A 17725-nucleotide genomic window follows, 5' to 3' on the forward strand; every position below is an offset into this window, starting at 1 on the left:
TACATTCACAAATACAGGCTTATTGCTCATTGATGCCTTTGCGAATGCAGGGTAAATTGATATGGGAGCACATATGTGTCTTCTTCATGTTATTCAGAGTGCATTGGGTCACCTCATCCAATTCTGAATCTACATCTTTGAAAGAATCAACAATGCTTTTGAGGGCACAGAGAGCCCTGTGGTACTCACTGTTACCCTACGTGACTTCCAATTCAACAACTGTTCTCTTGAAAATCCCTTGTTGTGTGTCCAGTATTAATCATTGCAGGACAGAGCCTCGTTTTCAGGCCCCAAAGCTTTAGTTTAAGCAACTAGAAAAAGAATTTAGAGCTTGCTATGACACACTGATTTACGCATTTATACACTTTTCTGTTTTTTTATACCATCTCACTCGCAAGGTAACATTGTAGCGCCAAACTTGCATTCCTGTTTTTAGCCTTTTTGCTTTTGTTTGCTCTCAATATGTAAAATATATATCTCACTCTGGCAGGGAGGGGGTGGGGTGCGGTGGGCTGCGGTGATCAACTTGAAGGAACTTTGTGAAGGCTCACGTCAACTACACTGGTCAGTCAACAATAATTTACCTCAGATAAGAGCATTTGATTCGTGTGCTTCGAAGGTGTTGGTTATTCTGTTGTTAGTTTTGTGCCACTGTTCTCACAAAAAAGACAGTAATGTAGGAGGCTTCTACATACAGTAGCAAATCAAGAATGGACCCTTTTTTTCCCATTAATTTGGTGATAAAGGACAGCTATAATTGAGGTGCAGTTGATCACTCAGTACCCAGGGCTGGGTACCACTGCACCTTTTGCACTAAAAAATACCAAGGCAAGTGTCTATATTCTAGAATTACCATTTTTGGCTAGTCGTTTGTGGTAACAATACAAAAGGACTGTCAATGGTCTGTACAACTAATGGGGGCAAAGAAAAATGTGACGGACTCTGTGTCTACCTATAAGGTGTGTACAACAAAAAGGAAATGAATCCCATCAGCCCACCCATATGGCAGAGCTTCATCATCTGGGATAGAACCAAAGATGGTCCGGTTAAGGAGCCACACACCTGTTGGAATTATGTGCTTCTCCAAACCCAAGGAACCACCAGTGATGGATCGTACCAAAAGTCAAATCTGTTTGGAATGGTGTGGGATGTTAAATTGCAGTGAGAAAAAAGTGTGCAAAAAGAATCAAAAAGTGAGATGTAAAATTGGCTACCATGATTTAAGGAAAACCTCATTAGGAAAAATCATGGTGTCAAGATTAAAATGAGTGTGAGACAGTTTGACACAATAACTGTCTATTAAGGATGGTATTTGGTCAACATGTTTCAGCCATTGTAGGAAAGTGTACCCAGCTTTCGTCAGGACCTCTTGAACACTACTGCAATTAAGCTTGACCTAAGCTTAGTGAGAAAAGCAAAAATAACACAAATTAATGATACAAAACATCCTACCGTACATTGGATTTTCCAGATGGGGGGATGTCTGTTTCATAAGGTATTTAGGATTCTTTCCTAGAAAGGAAGATACACAACAAGGGACAACAAATAGGTAGAACACAGACACACATTTCTATTATTTTTGCGTCATATGTTTCTTTATGCCAATAGGTCATTCTCCAAAACGATAGAAATATGTTTTTTTATTTATTTTTACTCACCCAAAAATGCTTGGGAGAAAGCCTCACCTCTTCCTGGCCACTGCTCAGGGTTGGAGGCCCGCTCTAATTCGTGAAATAGAATAGTGGGTGTCTGGTTAGATCACATCCATACTAATGATTCACTGGCAAAAAGTGCTAAAAACCTAGGCATTGTTTCTGAGTACATGACAGACTGCAACTGCAAGGGCTGCGGTGTGAGTGAGACACAGTTAGTAACAAATCTCTGATTCTAACAATATATCAATGTAAGAGCAGTGAAAAAAGCTCTTTAAGGCTGGCTGATAGCGAACCTAGTTCATTTAGTATCAATAATACATAAGGAGCTCATCAAACTCCGCTTTGTAATTGTAATCCAACAGCCTATGTGCTGATATCCAGAGCACTCTCCTAAGAATGGAAATAGAGAAACGCTTCGCTGTGTAAAGCTGGAAAATGAACGCTCTCCTAAGTATGTGGAGGAGTGTGGCTCAATGCTTAGAGCGGCAGACCTTGATGCAGAACGCTGGACAGGGACCAGGGTTCGATTCCCGCCTCGGCAGGTATCGGGCTTAAATTCCTCTGACCGGATATTCTCGCCTCAGTGCCGATTCTAAGCATGGGTCCCACGCTGCAACTCTGGGCAATAGCTTGCTTAGTCTCCACAAAGACCCCCTGATACACAAGGGATGCCTGGTTTCACCATGGGATGCCCAGGAGTGGACATCCCACAAGGAAAAGCCAGGAGGGGTTCCCTTGTGGTAGGAGTACAAGCGCCGGGATGCCTCCGGGTCACTGTTCGCGCTATACAAATACGCCACATTTACAAGTAGGAAACCACTTCGCTTTAGAGAGCTGCATGAGCTTGGCTGGCGTCGCTTCCTCACCTGTCCGTTGGTGCCCCTGGACTGATCCTGAGCCGAGGGGGAGGTACCGACTGAATCGGGGAGGAAGTTAATATATGTTACATTGGCCAATGGGGATGCTCCATAGCTGTAGGACCAGAGTGGAAACTGTATTGTCAGCCAATAGAATTGTTTTTACTTGACTGGAACAGGGAGGAAGTTAATAAGTGTTACATGGGCCAATGAGGATGCTCCATAGCTGTAGGACCAGAGTGGAAACTGCAGTATCAGCCAATGGAATCGTTTTTACTAAAACAGGAAATGGAAACTGCATTATCAGCCAATGGAAACGTTTTTACTTGTCTAGAACAGGGAGGAAGTTGATATGTGTTACATGGACCAATGGGGATGCTCCATAGCTGTAGGACCAGAGTGGAAACTGTATTATCAGCCAATGGAATCGTTTTTACTTGACTGGAACAGGTGCCTTTTTCGTAAAGCTCCTGCTTCACAAATCTACATAACAATATCCATTAGCACTAATGTAACTGACTTGTATTTTTCCTATTCTTTATTAGGGACAACACTTCTGAGCTATGGCGGCAGGGATATCACTTGTATGTCCATGAGCTCTCTACGGGTCTTTGTTACAACCAAAAGACGCTTTACAAGCATAAAGAAGAGAACAAAGCTACTGCTGAAATTCCCTGCACCATCGCCGAAAACTACAGAGTTAAAGGACCTGTCAAGTGGTACAAAGTAAGCAAAAGGAAACCAATATATATTCATTTGCTTGTACCTTTAGCATTACAGCCACATTGTTTACCTTTTGTACATCCAACAAATACGGTCAAATAAATGTGATAAGCCACTGAAAGTAAATATTTCTAGTAATGATTAAGTAAAGATCTAACCAAGGGATGATCTCTGGGATGAAACCCTTCTCAAGCAGCACCCACAATTCTTCTCAGGGTGAATTCATAAGCAAACCCTAAATTACCCTGTGCTCAACCCTCAGGTAGTTTGGCACAGAGCAGCCAGGCTTAACTCAGAGGCATTGGTTAAAGTATTTGTGCAACACAGTGAAAACACACCACAAAAGGGGCCCTCTGCAGAGTTAGAGCAAAAGAATAATTCTTAATGAATAGAACAATGCCAAAATAACAAAAGTCAAATTTAAAGAACCAGAGAAATTACATTTTAAAGTGTTTAGAAAATATTACCAAAGGGCGTAAGCAGCAACTATGGATAACTGGGTGCATCGAACTGGGACAAAGTCACATGTTCAGTCTATATTATACAAAAACAACAACAGTCCCAAGCAAGGAGACAGAAAATAGTAGGAAATAAATATAGACCCAGTCAGTTCTATATTGGTGAAGACATGCCCAGCCGGACCGAGGTCTTCCAAGTTTATACTAAATTAGGAGTTATAACACAACGTAATACCTTCAACATTTCACTGGTGTGGGGCACAAGCCTGTACCCAACCACATCAATACATAGACACAGACACAACATGAAAAGGGCTTGCAAGGCAAGAGCAGCAGTTTCTGTAGAAATCCAGTCATACAGAAAAAATTTTGTAGGTACCATTACATAGCATTGCATAGAAATTCCATACACAAGTATATGGTACTTTAGGTCGACGGCGTTTCTGACCCACTACTAAATAATGGGGTCCATCATCAGGACAAAATAATAATTGCCTTTAAATATAAGCCTCTTTTGCCTATGGAAGGAAGGAAAGGGGGAACAGAAGTACATTTAGTTTTAACAGAAATACATATTATTATCCAATCATTTGGTGACAGTTGTGTAGTGATTATAACCACTGATTTACTGATAACCGTGATTTACGAAGTGGTCTGCTAATCAACATTAGCCTATATATTGAGGTGAAGGTTCACAAAAACGCGAGTGATATTCATAGTGAAGGGTTCACATGCGTGTGGCCAAGTGACAAGAACCACAGTTTCTAGTGATACTTGGTAGCAGGCATACAACTATAATGCCCGATTTGTGAAGTGAGTTGGTGGATTGTTTACATTGCACAGCATTTAGTTCGAGAGAGCAGTGAGCAATTGTACCAGTGCCACACTTTAGCCGGCGCAGTGAGAAAGGTGAAATTCAGAATTATCTATTTCAAGAAATTGCGCAAGCGCACCGCAGGGCGTATTGGTGAGAAGCTCACAGTGGAGCATGAAGCAATTTGGGGCCAGCGGAGCCAGGGTCTGGAATGAATTGCCAGGGACTTGGGTAACTAGACAAAGGAAAAAATATAGCATGGTTCAGCCTGGGCTGAGAAGGACAGATGGCTGCTGTGACCGGAACCCAAATAATTTCGGGGGGTGGACACGTCATGATGCTTAGAGAAGGGCTCGGGGGGGAGAAGAGCATGGTGGGCTCGCTTACCGAGATAGAATTGGATTTCCTTATGGTCTCGGGACCATGGGGCAGAGCAACCGTGGTGCCTTAGTTCTGCTTGGTACCTGTATTAATCAAGGTACAGTTTTAGAATCCATGAAGTTTTGCAATTGGAAAGTTCAGCCCGAAGTCAGGAGTTATGCTTACCGCAATCTGGATGGTGCCGGTAAGCGCCGAGTCGCGCTGGGATCATGGAGCCAGGAGTGGCCTGTGAAAAATTAAGTCCGTTAGAACAACCGGGCTTATGCTGGGGAATCAAGGCGGCGCGGGCATAGAGCAAGGTGCGGTCTTACCGGGTCAGTCGGCTGGAATCGAGTTCCTGGCTGGAGGTGTCATGTGACCGACACCATTATAACGAGATTGGCCATTGGAGCTGGATGGGGGCATAAAAATAGAAGAGGGACTACGGGACAATATCCATATTAGGAGTAATCCGAGTTGGTGGTGGTCATGAGACCGGCAACTCGTTTATGGAAATAAACGAGGGGCTGAGTTAAAATATCCATATTAGGAGGCTAAGGAAATTGAATAGTGGCCATGGACATGGAATCAGAAATAAAGGACAAACATAGAGTGCAGGAAGTGCAACCATGTGACAATTGTGACAATTAAAACAATTTGCAGAGTACATAAAATCAGGAAGGGGCATTTTAGTATCATTTTAAGTAGACAGATATTTATCCAGTTGAGTTTCTTAGAGAGGAGTTCATAAGGGTACAAAGCAAAGTTCAAATTAAAGTGGTCCAGTCCTCTTGCTGGTTAAGTCCAGAGTTGAGACTGTCAATCCTTATTATCCATTTTAGCTCTTCCTTGTTGAGCATTAGATTAAGGTCACCTCCTCGGGGTGGTATTGTCACTTGGTTTATCACTGTCCACCGGATATCATTTTCTGTGTGTTGTTTGGTGATGAAATGCTCGACCAAGGGAGCATTAAGAGTCCTGCAGCGTATTCTGCTTCTGTGTTGAGATATTCAGAGCTTGATTTTTTGTTTGGTCTATCCCACGTAAATGAGATTGCAGGGGCACAGGATAGCATATATAACATTGCAGCTGTTACAGTTGGTGAATGAGCTGCTCTCCCATCCACTACCCCCCTAAAAAGAACGATTGATGACCACTGGGCCACAACACCTCTTAGGGGCCATTCTAAGTGTGGTACATGTGTGGTGTGTGACTTTACTATTGAGGGTAAAGAATTTGTATTTAATGAGATTAAAAATTTATTGAAAACATTCACCAACTGTAACAGCTGCAATGTTATATATGCTATCCTATGCCCCTGCAATCTCATTTACGTGGGACAGACCAAACAAAAAATCAAGCTCCGAATATCTCAACACAGAAGCAGAATACGCTGCGGGACTCTTAATGCTCCCTTGGTCGAGCATTTCATCACCAAACAACACACAGAAAATGATATCCGGTGGACAGTGATAAACCAAGTGACAATACCATCCCGAGGAGGTGACCTTAATCTAATGCTCAACAAGGAAGAGCTAAAATGGATAATAAGGACTGACAGTCTCAACTCTGGACTTAACCAGCAAGAGGACTGGGCCACTTTAATTTGAACTTTGCTCTGTACCCTTATGAATCCTCTCGAAGAAACTCACCTGGATAAATATCTGTCTACTTAAAATGATACTAAAATGCCCCTTCCTGATTTTATGTACTCTGCAAATTGTTTTAACTGTCACAATTGTCACATGGTTGCACTTCCTGCACTCTATGTTTGTCCTTTATTTCTGATTCCATGTCCATGGCCACTATTCAATTTCCTTAGCCTCCTAATATGGCTATTTTAACTCAGCCCCTCGTTTATTTCCATAAACGAGTTGCCGGTCTCATGAAAACCACCAACTCGGATTACTCCTAATATGGATATTGTCCCGTAGTCCCTCTTCTATTTTTATGCCTCCATCCAGCTCCAATGGCCAATCTCGTTATAATGGTGTCGGTCACATGACACCTCCAGCCAGGAACTCGATTCCAGCCGACTGACCCGGTAAGACCGCACCTTGCTCTATGCCCGCGCCGCCTTGATTCCCCAGCATAAGCCCGGTTGTTCTAACGGACTTAATTTTTCACAGGCCACTCCTGGCTCCATGATCCCAGCGCGACTCGGCGCTTACCGGCACCATCCAGATTGCGGTAAGCATAACTCCTGACTTCGGGCTGAACTTTCCAATTGCAAAACTTCATGGATTCTAACACTGTACCTTGATTAATACAGGTACCAAGCGGAACTAAGGCACCACGGTTGCTCCGCCCCATGGTCCCGAGACCATAAGAAAATCCAATTCTATCTCGGTAAGCGAGCCCACCATGCTCTTCTCCCCCCCTGAGCCCTTCTCTAAGCATCATGACGTATCCACCCCCCGAAATTATTTGGGTTCCGGTCACAGCAGCCATCTGTCCTTCTCAGCCCAGGCTGAACCATGCTATATTTTTTCCTTTGTCTAGTTACCCAAGTCCCTGGCAATTCCTTCCAGACCCTGGCTCCGCTGGCCCCAAATTGCTTCATGCTCCACTGTGAGCTTCTCACCAATACGCCCTGCGGTGAGCTTGCGCAATTTCTTGAAATAGATAATTCTGAATTTCACCTTTCTCACTGCGCCGGCTAAAGTGTGGCACTGGTACAATTGCTCACTGCTCTCTCGAACTAAATGCTGTGCAATGTAAACAATCCACCAACTCACTTCACAAATCGGGCATTATAGTTGTATGCCTGCTACCAAGTATCACTAGAAACTGTGGTTCTTGTCACTTGGCCACACGCATGTGAACCCTTCACTATGAATATCACTCGCGTTTTTGTGAACCTTCACCTCAATATATAGGCTAATGTTGATTAGCAGACCACTTCGTAAATCAGGGTTATCAGTAAATCAGTGGTTATAATCACTACACAACTGTCACCAAATGATTGGATAATAATATGTATTTCTGTTAAAACTAAATGTACTTCTGTTCCCCCTTTCCTTCCTTCCATAGGCAAAAGAGGCTTATATTTAAAGGCAATTATTATTTTGTCCTGATGATGGACCCCATTATTTAGTAGTGGGTCAGAAACGCCGTCGACCTAAAGTACCATATACTTGTGTAATGAATTTCTATGCAATGCTATGTAATGGTACCTACAAATTTTTTTCTGTATGACTGGATTTCTACAGAAACTGCTGCTCTTACCTTGCAAGCCCTTTTCATGTTGTGTCTGTGTCTATGTATTGATGTGGTTGGGTACAGGCTTGTGCCCCACACCAGTGAAATGTTGAAGGTATTACTTTGTGTTATAACTCCTAATTTAGTATAAACTTTGAAGACCTCGGTCCGGCTGGGCATGTCTTCACCAATATAGAACTGACTGGGTCTATATTTATTTCCTACTATTTTCTGTCTCCTTGCTTGGGACCGTTGTTGTTTTTGTATAATAAGCTCCCCAGGGTCCTTCGCTGATACTATTGGGGTCCCTTGTTGTTGTAAAAGAACATGTTCAGTCTAACCACGATGGAGTGCGGGCCGACCACAAGGATTCAATGAGGCCTGCTGAACAAAAATACATTCAATCCTGGTTTCCAGAGCATTGAGTGAATCTGCGTTAAAGATGTGTTTGCGTATCCCAAGCGGTGTGTGTTTCAAGCTGCGGTGAGGCTGCAGTGTGAGGGCCTGTATTGTTGTTGAGGGTCCTGTTAATGAGCTTTGCAATGTGATGTCACACATTGAGGATGTGAAGCGCAATTGGGGCGATGCATCTGATCCAATGAGCTTCTAGGCTGCAAAGCACAGTCTGGCATCATCGTCGAGTGCTGTCGATTGGAGATTCGAGGGTCTGTACCGAGGATGCATCGCACAGTGGTGGTTTTGAAGGCATCAATTAATCCTAGTTTGCAAAGCATTGAGTGAATCTGCATCAAAGATGTGTTTGCATAGCCCAAGCAATGTGTGTTTCAGATGTGGTGAGGCCGCATGTGAGGGCCTGCATTGTTGTTGAGGGTCCCGTTGATAAGGTTTGCAATGTGAAGTCAGACATTGAGGATGCGGAGCTCAATTGGGGCAATGCATCTCATCCGATGAGCTGCGAGGCTGCGTTGCACAGTCTGGCATCATCGTCGAACCTGCTGTCGATAAAAGATTCGAGGGCCTGTACCGAGGGTGCATTGCACAGTAGTGGTTTTGAAGGCATCACAGGTTGCATTTGTGATGCAGATATTTGCAAAGGGTCTAATCCACCCAGCAGCTGAGATGTGTCGGTTCTGCTCGAGGTTGCGCTGCTCAGCAAAGTAGAAGCATCGGTTCCACTGCATCAACAGAGGCTGGTGAAACTCATTTCCAAAGGTCCAGGAGTGGGGTGGATTACTTGGCAGAGTAGACACTCAGATGTCAAAGTCTAGGTGCAGATGCAAGATTGTTGGAAGCCTGTTAATTTCCCTGAGGTTTCTACTAGCCCTTAGAGTCATTCTGGGTTCTGGGTTCAAGAGATGCAGGCCCTATCCTTCTCACCTATGCAAGCGGCAGCAGACCAGCACAGCAAAGCGAGAATCCAGCAGAGTAGCAGTCCTTCAGCAGCACATCAGTCCTTATTCCTGGCAGAGTATCCAGAGGTCTAGAAGTGTACTGAAGTGGTGGTCTCTGAGGTACAGTATTTATACCCAGTTGTGCCTTTGAACTGGGGGAGAAGCTTTTAGAGATTTCAATTTGCAGTTCCAAGGCATCCTGCATCCACTGCCCTGGTTCCAGACTAACTACCGGAGAGTATGCAGCCCATTGTGTGGAGGCGGTACACAGACTATTCAGGTGAATGGGGGACTGTGCCCATCTCTTCACTCCCATCTTGCCAGTGATTGCCCAGTGAGGCACACCTAAGCTCCCTATTGTGTGTGGCTGTCTAGGAGAAATACATGAAGCTCAATTGTCAGCTACACCAGTCATGTGACCAGCGACAGGCTTCAGGCTCTAAATGGCTAAGGCAAGAAAATGTCAACTTTCTAAAAGTGCCATTTTCAGAATAGCAATTTATAACCCAACTTCTCGATAGGTTCGGATTTTGAATTGATTCCAGACATATCAAACATGAAGGGTCAGCTGTTCCCATTTGGTGTTTACACTTATAAAATGTAATTAGGTAACTCCAATGTTATCCTATGGGAGAGGTAGGCCATGCAGTAGTGAAAAATGAATTAAAGAGTTTTTCACTACCTGGAGTTTTGTAAAACGTAAAGTTACCTTTTAAATACACTGAACCCTGCCCTCTGGGCTGTCCAGAGCCTACCCTAGGGGTGACTTATATGTATAAAAAGGGAATTTGTGATCCTGGCAAAAGGTTTATTTTGCCAGGCTGATATGGCAGTTAGAAACTGCACACACAGGATGCATTTGCAGGTCTGAAACATATTTAAAACAACTATTTAAGTGGGTGGCCCCATCAGTGCTGCAGACCAACTAGTGGCATTTAATTTCCAGGCCATGGGCATGTGCAGTGCCACTTTAAATAAGACAATTGGGTACAAGCCAATGTTACCATGTTTAGAGGAGAGAGCACACGCACTTTAGCCCAGTTTAGGAGTGGTAAAGTGCACAGAGTGCTAAGGTCAGCAAAAAAATAATTCAGCAAAAATAGGAGGAGGAAAGCTAAAGTTTAGGGGAGACATTGCAGAGGACGCCAGGTCCAACAGATGGTGAACTTTTGCATTATTTTCCAAGAGGATTGGTTTAAGATAGGGAGGACACTAAATTAATATCTGTTAATTGGGAGCAACTTCATCTATAAATAAGTGCTAGACACACAGATCATAGTAATGTCAAAAACTTATCAGGTGAACAAGAACAACCACTCATACATGGATGAATATAAATAGTATAGAACTTTAAGATGCAAACATTTTTTATTGTCTGCTATAAAATAGATCTATTACAACAATAGTAAATTACTGCCTTGTCTATTTCTCATTATGAAGCTTACCTCCGAAGTCTGTTAAACCTAAAAGACATTTCTATTCCCATATTTCTAGCTTCTTTCTTCCAATCCAGCCCTACTACTCCAGGCGTCCCCTATCATGAGGGTTGGATGTTAGACTATTGAGGTGACAAATATTCATCTACAAAACTATAAACAGCAGAATATTGGCTACCTCTATCCATTGATATACCTTCTCTATACCATGATGATATATATGGTACTTTAGAATAATACATCTATTGTTACCTCTATATACTTACCATGACAAATGACTGTTCTTTCCTCCACATCTACATACCTCAACAAGACTTATTTATATACACACACACAAACACACACACACACATATAGGGATGCTACAGTTAGGCTCACATTTCACTCGAACAAAACCAGTGAAATATAGCAGTTAAAGCTACCTGAGATAACTATAACTTACGCCCCACAATACACTGCTTATGACCTCACATGCTACCTCATTCATGGCATGGTTTGTGATGACATCATCCAGTGAGTGTCAGTGTTCTGTAAACGTTTCCTAGAGTTAAAGATATATATTAAGCTACTGCATAAGCTAAATTGCTATCCCTTGTGTACTGTTAATGAGTGATACCATTTCTAACATAATTTATGTGAGTGGTTGTGTGACTGTGCGTCTCTGTGTGTTAGTGGCAGTCTGATTTGGGCGGCTATAAAGGTCCTGTGAGTGGGTGTGTGAGTAGTTGTTTGGGTGAATAAGTGGGCTTGTGAGTAGATGTATGGGTGAGTGAGTGGCTGTATGCTTGAGTAACTGGGTGTATCAGTCGCTGTATGGGTGAGTGAGTGGCTGTTTGAGTGGGTGCTTGGTTAACTGAGTTGGTTTGTGAGTGGCTGTATTGTAGAGTGAGTTTCTGTAGGCAACCCAAGACACAGGGGCCAGCCCTGGAGTGTGGCGGTTCCTAGGGCCATTAATGGCTCCAGGAGGGGGCTGAGTGCCCCACTCATTTGTCATATTCGGGCCAGACCCAGGGAGGTGGTTGTCCCCTGAGGCAAAAATGGCCCAGGAGAGGGGTGTGCGACCTCCTTCCCTTTAAATTGCATGTGTGGCGCCAGAGAGGTGATGGTCCCCGGGGTCTACAAGGGCAATTGACAGGGTTCCGCACAGACACCCTTCAGTTTCTTAACAAGTCCCTGAGAAGTTGTTGGTGCTTAAGGCTCTTAAGAGCCTTCAGATGGGGATCGCACAGCCCCTCCACTAAACATAACAATTTGCCTGCCCTGGGGATGTGGCAGTCCCTGCGCCCAAGATTGGCCACAGGAAGGGGGGGGGGCACACGTGCCACCTCCCCATATTATATATTAATAAGCCCCTGGGACCTGGCTCTTTCTGGACTAAAAGCTTATTTTCTACCAAACGTGGTGTAATTCCGTCCAGCGGCTCGGGTTGTAGCTGTATTCAAAACACCTATGGGAAATTGCAAGGGAAAAACGTGTTTGGGGACCACCACTTTTTCTTGGCCCCCTCTTAATTATTCACCTGAAAACTTTGAAAACAATGGCTGAACTGAGCATTGTACTAATTTTGAAGAATTTGTGAAGATTTGTCACAGGGTGCCAAAGTTATTTGCAAAACAAAAAATGTGCTTCCTACAAAAACTAAGCCATAACTATAAGTACCTACTGGCAACCGCATCACAAGGGAAGAGGGAGCACACTGCCTCTTGTCTCATCAACATTCACCCCATTGCATTCTGGTGAATGCAGTACGCTTACTTAAAAAATGCTGTAGTTTTTCACCAAAGTTGGTGCAGTTAGTGCTGTTACCTCTAGACATGTGTTTCTGGGTTTCACCCTTCACCAGTAGAGAGCAGAAGTAGTTGAGAGCAGAGAAAGTTACCGGGGATTGCTGAAAAACTGCCCAAGTCTTCACAGGTCACAGCACCACTCCACAGGCACACAGGTGCATCCCAGGTGAACTAGTTAGCTTCTTGGCTCAAGGGAGCCTTTTAAACACAAGGGGGGAGGGAGCACACTGCCTCTCATCCCATGCACAGTTCGCCTCATAGCATTCCGGTACATGCAGTCCGCTTACTTCAAAATTGCTTTGATTTTTTCACCAAAAGTGGTGCAGACAGTGTTGTTCTCTCTAGACATGTGTTTCTTGGTTAATTACTTCATCAGTAGAGAGCAGAAATAGTAGATATTAATACCCCATGCACAACCGAATGAACCAACTGTTCTGTGTTAAGAATGACAGACATCAATGTTAAGCTCTAGAATGAGAAAGAGAAGGCTTAGAATCTCATTTGCCTTTTGAAGGGAACTCAAACCGTCCAGCTTCTGGAGGGAGCAACATTTCTTCACCATATTGGCAGTATTGTGAGAAAAAAAATAACTAGTGTATTTGGAGTTTGCATAAATAAATTGAGGATTATCGTTTCATTTCAAATAACTAAATGAGGCTCTTTGCGTAATAAGAAATGCCACATCCTTAAGCCATTCTATTCCCACTTCCCCCCCACAAAATATACAGTAAACCCACATAGGCCTACACATCTGATATTCTCGAATTCACAGGTCTTTCCACCCTTGTTTTCCTAAGGTATGAATTACTGTGTGAGAATTTGTATACCTAGTAGAGGGCTATCACTATATCCCACTAGCATAAACGTTATGCCTTTCACAGCAATCAATCAAATCAATTGGGGATTTATGTAGCGTGCTACTCACCCGTGAGGGTCTCAAGGCGCTACAAAGCAATAACTACTACACACACAACCTGCTGCCATTTTATCACAACCAGACATACAATGACAGTTGGTCTGTTGAAGATTGTATCACAACTGAAAAACTGGTATTATTCACAAATATAACCAGACAAAAACAGAGGCAGTGGAATGATGAAGATAACTAACCTACACTCTTTAAACAACTACCAGAAAAATGTGTACCACTTACCTGGCAGAACAATAGTTTGAAACGTGTTGCACGTGTTTTAGATGGCTGGTCTTCATCTGGAATGCACAGCTATGTAAATTAACTTTTAATAAACGAGTTTTCGATGGTGTGACTGTATTTCAAATTGCATTCTCCGAATGCCAGATGACGGACTATATCAGGTGAGACAAAACTAAATGAAAACAAAATATCATCATGAACCACAAAAAGTCACTAGAAGGATCCCTTTTACTGCCATACCGCCATGAATTGATCCGTTTCATAACATCAAATGGAGACTTCACAACTATAATTGAGTCCAAGTGGCACATATTCTGCATTTCTCCTGTATGATGAAAAGAAAAAGTTGATTGGATACTCACTCAATCAGCTAAAAGTTGGTACATATCGTTAAGTTCTTATTTGCTCCCCTGCAAGAAAGGGTTGTCGGAGTGGCGCAGTGAAATCTATGAGTTTCCGTTGCGCCACTTCTAAGACACCAATGTGTCAAACCTTATGCCTGCCTCAAGGCAGGAATAAGGGTGACACAGGCCCTTTCACATGGATAAGAACATTGCTGGAGTTGCGTCACGCTTCCGACAGATACGTCAGTAATACTGAGGCCCTTTCAATAGCTTGTCGTATTTATCTTGCCAACGACCCTCTAATAGTTATAACTGATCCAAACATAGTAGGCTGTTCCTCTTGACCAACAATGCAAAACGTTCTGAAAATTGGAAGCTGCGCAATGATGAATTGTTCCCAAGCGTGGCTTATTTGCTTATTTTAAATTATTACTTTTTCACTGGATGAATCAACATTTTTACGATTTTAAGCACGCTGATTTTATTATCTTATTTGTGTTTTATTATTGAATGAATCAATAATTGTCAATATTTTACAATACATGTTATCTATCTACTACTGGTACTGTAAAAAGATGTACGCTTTTCTAAAGGTTAAATTGACAATGGGAGACAGCAAGCACCAGGAATCAATGACTGACAAAGTAGCAATAGCGTGCGGTTACCGGATGATTTATTGCCTGATTTAAGATACAATTACATCTTAGTCAATGTCATTCAGTGCTGTATTATCTTCAACTATTGTCATACCCTTTTGTCTGCCACTGTGCATCCTCTTTTTCTGCCTGCCTTCAGAAGGTGGACATTATTTTTATATGGAGGAGAGCATGCGCATACAGAGAGAGGAGTAATGTAAATGAATTAATATCTTATTGGAGAGATTTAATTTTTGTACGATTTTAATATCTTTGTAAGTGTCTTAGTATTTTTAAATGATTTAGAAATGTAATTGATTGATGGTTTTAAAATACTTTTTATGCCACATGTAGTGCCGAAATAAAGTTATTATGACTGACTGACTGACATCATAATGTGCAATATTAAGTTTACTGGACGCCAGGAATCTTGAACAAAAGTATGAAGGGACGAAATTACCTGCTGTCGTGGCACCAACACAGTAGGTCTCTTCACTTGATAGCACAGGCAGTGACATCTTATTCAGTACTTGACTTACTCAATCCCTATCTCTGTGTGCAGCCGGCATACGTGCAAGAATATATATCTGTTTTGGCTTTTGAATTTACTTGTTTTATTCTTACTGCTATCCTTCAGTCAAATCACTCCTTAAACCAATGGAGATTGTAATTTGTGATGCAATATTCAAAATGCAGCACTATTTGAGATATGATACACGCTTACATTACCACAAGTGTAAAACATCTGCCTATTTTTCACATAAATAACCAGGGCAGCAAAAACAGTTTCTTCTCCACAGTTAGGCAGTGAGACCAACGTGGATAAAAGCTTCACTACAGTAAAAAGGGCCTCATTATGAGTTCCACATTCTGCAGTGCCAGAATCTTTTATTCTAGTCGATATCACTACACCATCCTCAGCTCCATACAAGGCTTCAGGCCTGATGTCTCTGATCTTGAAGTTATCAGGGCTGGAGTTTGCAGACCCCATTATTTTGGTCCCAGAGTGACGGTATCCCTTCATGAACACCACTCCATGTCATATGACAGCTATAGAGAGCTGATATGTATGTGAGAGCTTATGTAGATCATCTGCATAGACCGAAAGATGTGCTGTGCTCAATTTGAACCCATGGTTGGAGGTAGTGCCAGTATTAATTTGTTAAGATCAGGACTCATTTCTCATCATTTCTCTTTTACCACATAGAGCAAAAGTGAGAAAGACAGAGAAGGACGAAAGAGAAAGGCAGGAAAATAGTGGCAAATGGAGAAGAGCAGGGAAGACAAACAACCTTCAAAATTGAGATAAAAAGACAGGAATTGTAGGGTGGGAGAAAGAGGCATGAGTTTGAATAAAGTAGACAAATTTGCTATAAGGCGTCCATGGGATTTGGCAGTACGACCCGGAGGCGCCAAAGAAAAACTTTAGTCTCTTGTCTTTATTTGTATGTTTCCACATTTTCTAATTAGGCATTGATGTCATCCAAAGGAAGCAACACAAAATCCTGTAAGCAGACAACAATTCCTCCTTTGTCTTCCAGGACTGCCATCCTATCCAAGGGCACAAATATTTCATGAAAAGGACAGACCTTGTTGTAAAAGACCTCACCAAGCAGGACAAAGGCATCTATACTTGTCAATTTACTCATGACCATGACGGAAGAGAATTCAATGTAACACAGTCCAGACGTCTACAGGTTGAAGGTAAATATTGTAGATCAAAAACTGCCCAGGTCTTTACTTTTATGTCTCCTTCTCACTCAGCCATTCCTTTTCCTTGAAACATTATGTACATACTTATATTTTTTGAAAATCTGAGTAGCTGCTCATCAGTGTGAGGGATCATGCAACTAAAATAAACTCTTGTTAGACCTCTCAGCCTTAGGGTGGTTTCCCCCCGAATGTTTTGCCTTACTCCTCTTAAATTTTTCTAATCCTGTTTTTGTTGGTCTTAGGAATCTGTGTACTTCACAGCTTTTAAACAGTGCTGAAGTGTGAGGGCTCACTCCTTAAAATATGGTAACATTGGCTTATCCCTAATTGGCATGCTTGTATGGCATACTAGGGTTAATAACAAGAAAACATTTGTATTTTACCCTTGATGTATTTTCATTGGCATTGGGATTGTCAACAATGTGTTGTAAGTGCTTGTCAAGAGCGTTAGCACTCTTAGCTACTTCCTGCAACAGTGTGTGTGCTCCGTTGCTAAATAATTAAGGTTTTAATACCCTTGATTTGAACCCTGGAAAAGATTATAAAGGCCTTATATAAATGATTTGACAAATTATGCTATAGTGACACATGTCATTCTCAGATCCCTGGAAAGGAGCAGGACATCACTGTTGGTATTTGGTGTCAGGCTTTCATGGCCAGGTCAGCGTTAGTAGACGTCCCCTGCTACAAAAGACCCATCTTTTCACAAGGGGATGAATCCTCTTCAGTTCAAAATCTTACTGTTTCAGCTCTTCATACCCATATTGATATGGGTCTTGATCTTTCTGAGCCCCTGAGTAGGTTTTGCTTTGATCTAGATCATTAGATTTAAACAAGACCTGGTGCATGGGATCAGGGAGACTATAAATGGGACAGAACTAACTATATATTTCAGGTTGTGCCTTATGCAATATATACAATTATTTGAGAATTCTTGCTTCCTTCAAGCCAGCTTTTCTAAGATGAATACTGTTTTGGTGGCAGGTGGAAAGTGCAGGGACCTCAATGTAACAAAGGAGCTCAAAGGTTGACAAGTCAAACAGAAGTACTATGCTCCCTACAATAGCTCACCCATCTAAATAATTGTTTCACAAGGCAATATCAGATCTTGATGTTGACAATATCTGGAAGGCAGTCTCTCAAGGGAAATATATTTTAACTTTTTACGCTATTGTGTTCATAGACTATTCTAGTTCAGACAACATTAAGTGTGCCCATAACTACTGACAGCATGGCA

The 17725-nt window shown here is 42.3% G+C and overlaps 1 protein-coding gene across 1 annotated transcript in view; it reads left to right on the forward strand.

Annotated features, from left to right (window-relative positions):
- Nucleotides 1-17725, forward strand: part of IL1RL1 (interleukin 1 receptor like 1) — a 370274-nt gene that overhangs the window by 150144 nt on the left and 202405 nt on the right. Inside the window, exons 3-4 of the mRNA XM_086933380.1 lie at nucleotides 3058-3238; nucleotides 16317-16479. Coding sequence (XP_086789506.1) covers nucleotides 3058-3238; nucleotides 16317-16479 — 344 coding nt within the window. The remainder of the gene's footprint in view (nucleotides 1-3057; nucleotides 3239-16316; nucleotides 16480-17725) is intronic.

The sequence above is a fragment of the Lissotriton vulgaris genome, chromosome 8 (genome assembly GCF_964263255.1).
Source record: "Lissotriton vulgaris chromosome 8, aLisVul1.2, whole genome shotgun sequence".
NCBI classification, from domain to species: Eukaryota; Metazoa; Chordata; class Amphibia; order Caudata; family Salamandridae; genus Lissotriton; species Lissotriton vulgaris.